Here is a 9,118-nt window from a genome sequence, read left to right as displayed (position 1 = left end):
CCCTACAGTCGTATCGTAATATTGCGGAACACCGAGGGTCTTTCAACCTACTTAATTGACTAGTAAGCCCCTTAGTCTTTTCCCCCGTTTTAGGAACCTAATAGGGGTAGCTACTGTAATTAACCAAGAACAGTACAACACTGACTCACTGAGTCTCCAACCTGTCTATACTAACTGCGTTTCACTTTCAGAGAGAGAGAGAGAGAAAGGAAGAGATATACTCCAGTATGACTAGTTTCGAAGATGATAAATGTTTTCTTCCTATTAGAGATGCAATATTAGCCATTAATCAAAAAGTTAATCTCATCGGTATGGTTTCTGAGTTTGGAACTCCTCAAAAAAGTAATGGAACTGGTAAAGTTTCTTCACAAACCCAAACTTCGATTGATTTTTTTTTTTTAATAATATTTAGGTCATTCTTGTTTTTGGTATATAACAATATGTTGGCTGATCAATAGACTAAGAGGAGGGTTGAGATCACTAACATGTCTTAGTATAAGGGCAAATAGATACCTAATTCAATTACCATTGTTGATAACGACCATTTTATTTCATTTTGACTCAGATTATTTCTGCACACTCAAAATTATGGATGAGTCTTATCACATTTATGATTCGGCTAAGACAAGAAAGTTTTACGGTCTTGTGGTGAATATGTTTGCTTCAAGCATAGAAGACCTGCCGCAGATCAACTCAGTTGGAGATATCATATGTTTTTCTCAAGTTTTGGTATTCTCCCTAGCCTTACTTTTAGTCCCATATTGTTCGATGAAATATGCTCTTGTAGGGATTTTTTTCCTAATGCAATGCAGCAATGGTATTTGCTTCATGTTTTAGTTGCATATAATCTGCTTCTACCTAATGATGCATTTGAGCGAATGTGACAATAGAAATCATCTAAATCATCCCTTTATTTGTTAAGTTAGATTGTTAAGTTAGAGAAATAGTTATGAACGATATTATATATTCAATTGGTTGATATTCGCCATGGTGTTGAGATGTTGAAGCACATACTAGACTGTCATTGTTGGTGGTGGTATTTAAGTATTAAAAATTTACCTAATGTACATTTGAATCTATCTACATTTGTCCTTAATTATATTCAAACCAACAATATGTCTTGTACAGATGAAAACTCATGATGGAATAACTCTTGCATCGTATTCAAAAAAGGGGTCTTCATTTGCCTTGTTTACAGGAAAGTCTAGAAGCTTAACTTCATATCAATCTTCTTCGAATTTTCGCCTTAGTAATCTTAAGAAATCCTTATCCCGACTCAGAACGTGGATGCTCGATTTTCAACTTGATTCAGGTATAGTTTTATGAATGTACTAAGTTATACTAATATCTAGCATTTTTTCTTTCAGCTTCTTTTATTGGAAGACATATCTAAACTGACTTCAAGTTTGTGGTTAGTTCTATTTTGTATCACTAGTCAAACTCATAAACTTTACGTGCTTTAGGATTGGATGAATCATTAGATTCATTACCGTTGAGGGAGATCAAGGAAAAAGAAACTGATTTAGGGTCGAACAAACCATTACTGTTGAGGGGGATGAAGAACAACGCGACTTTTGATTCAGGATTAAGAGAATCATTACTATTGGGGAAGATGAAGAACAAAACGACTTTTGATTCAGGATTGAAAGAACCATTGCTGTTGAGGGAGATCAGTGAAAATCAGACTTCTGACTTAGTATGTAAGGTAGTTCTCTAACCAGTATTTGGTACATTGCATCTGTCAAAGCTAGGGTTTATTGTCAAGATGGATTTCTTTTTGCCTTTCTTCTTTTTTAGTTTATGGTACTTCATTTATAAAGTTTCTTTCTTTTCCTGGTGGAAAGATTCTTCATGTTTCTGAACTATCGAAAGGTGTGAAGATGCTCTATGTATGGGATGGTACTGATGTTCCTCCATTAATTTGTCAGTCAGTGTAAGTATATATCAAGGTTATCTTGTTTTTGTTCATTGACTGTTACTTTATTCCCTATTAAGTCATAGGTATTGCAAGTCAGACTTTAGTGGTAAGTTATGTACGTATGTTATGTTAGTTGCATTGTTATTCATAATAGTAAACGAGGGCAAAAACTGAAGGAGTAAATTAGTTTGTTATGTTAGTTACAGTGTTATTCTTGGTCTGACTATTATCATCTCCAAACATAAATAATATTTATGTACCACAGGCTGAGTACTGAAATGGAAAATCCGCTTCCACTGCAATTTGAAGAATTACCTTTACCAAGAGAGGTCTTGTGCACGTTTCCATCTGTGGGAACTATCATGAGGGTGATGGCTGCTAAAACAAAAGATGAAGGTGGTCCTCTGGTACCAAACAGCGGTACTTGGGTAAAGATTCTTTGCATTCTCTGTAAAGCGCGATTTGGATTGTGGTATGGTGAGTGCACATCTTCCACAAAGCTCTGGATTTTGTCCAATGAAGACAGCTCTGTAACACAACGGCTGCGGTAATCAATGTAGTCAGAATGTATAATTTCTATATGCTGTGCTACTTGTGGAGTTATAATGTGTTATATATTTCATTTATTGATGCAACAGGATTTCTGAGGAGCGTTTATCTTCTGTTTCGGGTCGCATGCCCTATTCAGCTTTTCCTTGGCCATCTCATATCACTGGTATTATTCTTAGTTTTGTTAGTTATCTAGTATCTTTGTGTGGTAATCACTACTTCCTTTCTTAGCTTATTACATCTTATTGTTGGATCTTGGTGCTCTATACATGAACTACGTGTAACCTGTGCCATACGGGAAGCACACACTCTTAGACACCATCCATCCATGATCACGTAGGAAGTGATTAGATTCAGTCTCAACCTCTATTGAAACTACAACAGCGCCTCTCTATTTTCTAATTACTTGATACGTTGAACTCAGATCTACTGTTTCTTTTTGTAGAGATAAATCACGAAAATGTGCCAAACTGTACACTAATGGATGTTCTCACCTACAAGGAGGTGATCTATTTACTTTTCTATAAGTATTTTACACAGAAATAGATTTTCATCTAGTTTGAGGTTGTTTGTTCTGATTTTTTCATTTTCATGCACCACATAAAAAATTGCCTAGTTTTTTAAATTTAGTAAGACTTTACGTTGTAGGTAACATCAAAATTCAAATGCGTGGTTCGGGTTGTGGCAATGTGCCCTGGGCAGGTCGAGAAATTCCGGTCCCCAGAAGATTCAGACAGGTATATGATTAGGTTCACACTGGAGGATCCAACTGCAAGAATTCACGCTTATATCTATGCTGAAGATGGGGTAAGGTCCATTTTTCTTTGCACTTAAAAACTTTTATCCATCGCTCACTACCATGTCTGCTCTGCATGAACTAAATAATTACTCCAGAATTTATGCATCACTAAATAGCCCACTTTTTTTTATAGGACTTCATTGTTTCTGTATTTGTGTCAATCCATGACAGGAGAACTTTTTTGATGGTTTTCACTCCACGGAAGTACTTACGAATGCGCGCAACCGACTTCTCGGGGTCAGTGAAACAGATGATGGGGCCACTCTTAGAAATCCACCTTGGGTACAATGTTGTTTAAAATCTTATTATCTTGACAAATCAAATCCCTGGTCAACCAGAAATTATAGGATCTTCCACACCAGGCTTGTCTTATAGGAGCTTGAAGATCAGACCAGATGCCCTTATTTTTTGTAATTGAAGATGAACATCATATCGGCATTTGTTTTTTGTAGAGGTCGCATCCTTTTTTGCGAGGGAAGTCATGACAACACCTGTATTTATATGCACGCCCATGTTATTAGTCACGAAGATTAGCATAATCCTTTTTGTACACAAACCTAACCTTTTAATTCTGTAATCAGCAGTTTCTTTATATCTTTATTGTTCTACCCAGTACCCAAACTTGTTATTACCTTGAATATATTAGTAATTTTCCTTTTGTGATTCTGTCAGCAGGCTCAACACTGCTTTACTTTGCTGATTTTCTCCCTGATTTTCTAATTAAAAATATTATTAAAGATGTAAAAGCTGATGCATAATTTGATTTCTCATTGTCCTTGGAGCAGTATGACTCTTGCCACTTGTGTAATCAAAGTATTGCACCTTTTGCCAGCAATTTTGTAGCTGCACATGAAATCTTCAACAAAGTAAATAGTAATTGGTGGAGAAGATGCTCGTGGCAATTGAATTCCACAATTCTCAAACCTTGTTAGCAATGAAGTAGTTTTCTGGTAACCTGAAATAATGTCAGTCCTAATATATCTAAATATAGTGAAACCTCGTTAAATTAGTAGCTTTGTGAGTTTTGTGTCCATATTACCTGGTGCGAATTTAGGGATTAAATATTTTTTATAAAATTGGACGTTTACGCATTGTAAATTCTGGTACTAATTAGTGTTTATCCATGGATGGTTTTAAAGATTTTTGTTAGAGGGAAAGCAAAAAGTGATCGGAAGAGAAGGAAAATTGTTGTCCGCTGGCTAACTCAGTTGATTCCGATATTTGAGTCGAGTCAAATATTTTTTTTGGACTAGAAATATCCCTGTCTCCTCGACCATCACGCAAGAACACTGAAAATTATTTTATTCTAGTCTAGTTTGTTTACACTTTTGCTTTCCATTATCATCGACCATAAATGGGTGTATCAGTTATAACAAAATGCAAGTATTACCGTAATAAGTTGTCAAGATGGTACGATGAATTTTCTAAAGAGGGGGGAAAACAATGCCAACGCAGCAAACAAATCAGATTTTAATTGAACTATATAGTGTTTCTTCTTTCTGCAAAATGATGTGCAAAATGGCGAAAAGAAAATGGTGTGGGTCATGGGTATCAATTATAACACTAAAAGACCTAGGCAAATAAGACTCCTACATATTTTACTTCATGTTGGCCGAAATAGATTATTAAATATTATTAGGTGTGTATATATGGGCCCACACATATCAAGAAGATTTGCATACATAAAGATCAAAATATATTGAAGATATACACACCATGATCGGAAGATACCGAAGATAATGCAATATATTTTGTATCATATAAATTAGGAATAGTAATTATTCTATTTTATTTTCTCTTAATTCTCCTTTATTTCTTTTATATTTTATCTTTGTTAATCAAGTAATGTAATTACATATATATATGTGAATATAATTCTTAGTCTAACAAAGTTGGGAAGACAAGCAAACAAGAGGTGTGTTATATTTGTGATGGTATAGCAGAGCTAGTGAGTAGAAGATCCACAATCCAATTAAGTTTCTCCACTTTTTTGTTTAATCAATTGAAATGGTGACTCCTCCTACTTCTCCAGCCAAAAAATCAGATGATTCTGAAATTCCAATCGGACCCACATCAAAAGTGGGGATTAATGATCCTTATGCGATTCACCGTTCGGATAATACCAGTCTTGTTTTGTTCACCCCTCTCTTGAATGGCGACAATTATGGAATTTGGGCACGTGGAGTCACAACGGCTCTTTCCGCCAAAGACAAGATGAGTTTTGTGAATGGGGCAATTGAAAAACCTAAGGATACAACTTTGTATGCTAGATGGAAAAGATCTACTAATCTTGTTAAGATGTGGATCACCAACTCAATAGAGCCAGATATAAAATCTAGTTTTATGTATTGCGATTCGGCATATCAACTCTGGAATGAACCCCGTGATCATTTTTATCAAACTAATGCTCCCAAAATTTTTGAGTTGAAACTTGCAGTTTTCACTCTAAAAATTGATGGGATGTCTATATCGATGTTTTTCACAAAGATGAAAGCATTATGGGAGGAGTTGGATGCAACTTCCATGGGCACTACTCCATGGATTTGTGCAGCAGGAAAAGAAATTGCTGAACACCGCAACAAAGATAAGGTGATGGAAATTTTGCAAGATCTTGATGACAGATTTGCGAATGTAAGAAGTTCAGTTTTGTTGATGGATCCTATTCCATCAATCAATAAGGTTTACAACCTTGTTCGTCAGGAAGAAAAACAGTTACATATTTCTACATCCTCCAATGTTCAAGTTGAGAGTGCAGCACTTTTTAACCAAAGAAGTGAGTCAAAGTATTCAAAAGATCCAGCGAACAAGAAACCTAGACTTTTCTGTGACCATTGTAATATGATTGTTCATTCCCGAGAAAAATGTTGGAAGTTGAATGGTTATCCACCGAATCATGTTCCAAAGCCCAAAGAAAGACAAGGGACAATACTTGCCACATCAAGGAACGAGAAAGAATCTTCGACAACAAAAAAGAGTCGTTCACAGCTAATGACTATCAAAAGTATATGAAGTTTAAAGCTTTTATGGCTTCCAAAGGTGGTGATTCTTCTGTTGTTTCATCAACAAATCTTGCAGGTAAAATTTTAACTAAATCTAATTTTGATTCTTCTTTTTCCTTAGTAGATCTAAATATAGCAGGTAGAGTTTTGAACATATCTAATTGAAGTTGGATAGTTGATAGTGGTGCATCAAATCATTGTTGTCATTTATTATCAATGTTTTCATCTTATAAGTCCCCACCTGAAAATCTATCTGTTCAATTGCCTGATAGATCTAGTACCCGTGTGAAACACATAGGGACAATTATATTTTCACCTCTTCTCAAAATAGAAGATGTTTATCACATACCTGATTTTAAATTTAATTTATTATCTATTAGTCAATTCACCAGATCACTTGGTTGTTCTGCGAATTTTTCTTCTAACTTGTGTACTTTTCAGGACCATACAAGGAATATGCAGATTGGTCTAGCTAATCAAGTAGGAGGTCTTTATTATCTTCAACAAAGTTCGATAAATTCAGTTAGAAATAATGAGTCATTTGATTTATGGCATAAGCGTCTAAGGCATCCATCCTTGGAACGTCTTAAATTTTTGAGTAGTAATTTTAATTATATTAATTCTAGTTGCACTCACAAGTGTGAGATTTGTCCTATGGTAAAAACAATCAAGATTACCTTTCAATAAAAGTAGTATTTCTAGTAAATCTCCTTTTGAGTTAATTCATTGTGATTTATGGGGACCGTTTTGGGTTCCATCTTTAAATGGTGCACGATATTTTATTACCATTGTTGATGATTTTACACGTTGCACTTGGGTATTCTTGATGAATTCAAAATCTGAAACAAAAAAATATTTACATTATTTTTTAATTTTGTGATAAATCAGTATAAATCAAAAATTGGCACTATCTCGTACAGATCTGGAAAAATCTATATTCCCCAGATTCAAAAATTTCGTTCCGATAATGGAACCGAATTCCTGACAAAGGACTTACAACAATGGTTTCTCCAGAATGGAGTTTTACATCAATGGATTTGTGTATACGCTCCACAACAAAATGGTGTTGTAGAACGCAAACACCGTCATCTACTTAATGTAGCAAGATCACTGCGTTTTCAAGCAGGTTTACCATTAGAATTATGGGGGAATGTATTATGGTCGCAGGGTATTTGATAAATAAGATGCCCACACCAATACTCAATTACATATCTCTACATGAAGTTCTTTTTGGATCATTGCCAAATTATTCACATTTTAGAGTATTTGGTTGTTTATGTTTTTCTCGCAACACAAGTCCTTCTCAAAAATTTGATGCTCGAGCAAAACCATGAATTTTTATTGGGTATCCATACAATCAAAAAGTTTATAAGATCTTTGATTTAGAAACAAAGAAAATCTATACTTCAAGAGATGTCATATTTCATGAACGAACATTTCCGTATGGCAATGCGATTTCACCATCGCCAGAATCAAACCAATTCAATGATCCTGACCAGTATTTGGAAGAGTTAGAAAATGGTAATGAACATGAATCGGATAAAAACGTCACAATTCCTACTTCTCCATGATGTACGACTATTAATCCTTTTCATTCTCCAGGAAATTTATTTTCCTCGTCACAAGGATATACATCGACCGAAGACACTCAATGTACAACTCCTTCATCCATAAGCGAGTCACATTCTTCTTCAGTGACATCTCCTGGATTGTCATCATCAAATGAATCCACGTTAAATGGATCCCAAATGAATGATATAATCTCATCATGTCCCATTAGTGATCGTAATCCTCCAATATATCTAAAAGATTATATATGCAAAATGATGAAAAATCCTGTTTTAGAGGGTCCAAAAATATCCTCTTAATCATTTCCTTTCTTATAATAAAATGTCTGAACAACATAAGACATTTCTCACAAAGGTTTTAGTCACTGACGTGCCTACTAATTATCGCCAAGCCATCAAAATTTCAGTATGGAGAGATGCGATGTTCAAGGAGGTACATGCTCATAAACAAAATAATATCTGGACAAAGCAATCCTTACCTAAAAGAAAAACAACGATTGGTTGTAAATGGGTATACAAAATAAAATATAATCCAGATGGCTTAATTGAAAGATATAAAACCCTATTAGTCGTCAAAGGTTATACACAAGTGGAAGGTATTGATTTTCATGATTCCTTTGCACCTATCGCAAAATTAGTAACATCAAGAGTTTTAATTTCTTTGGCTGCAATTCGTGGATGGCACTTACATCAACTTGATGTATATAATGCTTTTCTTCAAGGAGATTTGGAAGAAGAGGTATAACTGATCCCACACAATTCTCAAATTCCCTCCTACAGATCAACCCATCTCCCTCTTTGCGACCGACTTGACTCTGGAACGGCCATTGACTTGGTTTAGGCCGGAGTCCTATAGATTGATCTCTCGAATCTAAGCACTCCCTTTGCAGTGCATCAGTGTGAGGTTGAACAGTTTGGTCGGTTCGAGGAATCTCCATCGCACGGTGATTCCCTCATTCCCTAAAAAACCAGCAAACCGTTTTTCCCCATCCACAGCCAGACATCATACCTGCTAAATAGACAATCTATAAGATGTGTACTTGATGAGTACACTAGTTATAAGGATATGTATACCTGGTGGGAAAACATCTATTTTTTGTGTGTGTATCTGGTGAGTACACATATCTACCTTTTACCTGGTGAATTGGAGGGGTCTTTATATCAATGTTCAAGAAAAGTGCTCAAATTACATATCAACTGTCCATAAAAGATATTCTCAATAAGGAAGGAAAGAACTCAATATATTTTTCTTCAGAGAGTAAACTATAGAAGAAGAATAAATAAT

The 9,118-nt window shown here is 35.1% G+C and overlaps 1 protein-coding gene across 1 annotated transcript; it reads left to right on the top strand.

The window, feature by feature from the left end:
- Positions 1–214: 214 nt before the first annotated feature.
- Positions 215–3,914, top strand: LOC113353822 (protection of telomeres protein 1a-like). Its single transcript, XM_026597306.1, has 10 exons — positions 215–354; positions 566–729; positions 1,129–1,312; positions 1,464–1,705; positions 1,845–1,933; positions 2,184–2,465; positions 2,557–2,633; positions 2,913–2,971; positions 3,116–3,274; positions 3,438–3,914. The coding sequence occupies exons 1-10, from the start codon at positions 228–230 to the stop codon at positions 3,639–3,641; spliced, it is 1,587 nt and encodes a 528-aa protein (XP_026453091.1). The 5' UTR covers positions 215–227; the 3' UTR covers positions 3,642–3,914.
- The last annotated feature ends 5,204 nt before the right edge of the window (positions 3,915–9,118 follow it).

This window comes from Papaver somniferum, chromosome 2 (assembly GCF_003573695.1).
Source record: "Papaver somniferum cultivar HN1 chromosome 2, ASM357369v1, whole genome shotgun sequence".
In the NCBI taxonomy this organism is placed as follows: domain Eukaryota; kingdom Viridiplantae; phylum Streptophyta; class Magnoliopsida; order Ranunculales; family Papaveraceae; genus Papaver; species Papaver somniferum.
The sequence above is the reverse complement of the archived record's forward strand: the minus strand, read 5'-3'. Positions and strand labels throughout refer to the sequence as shown.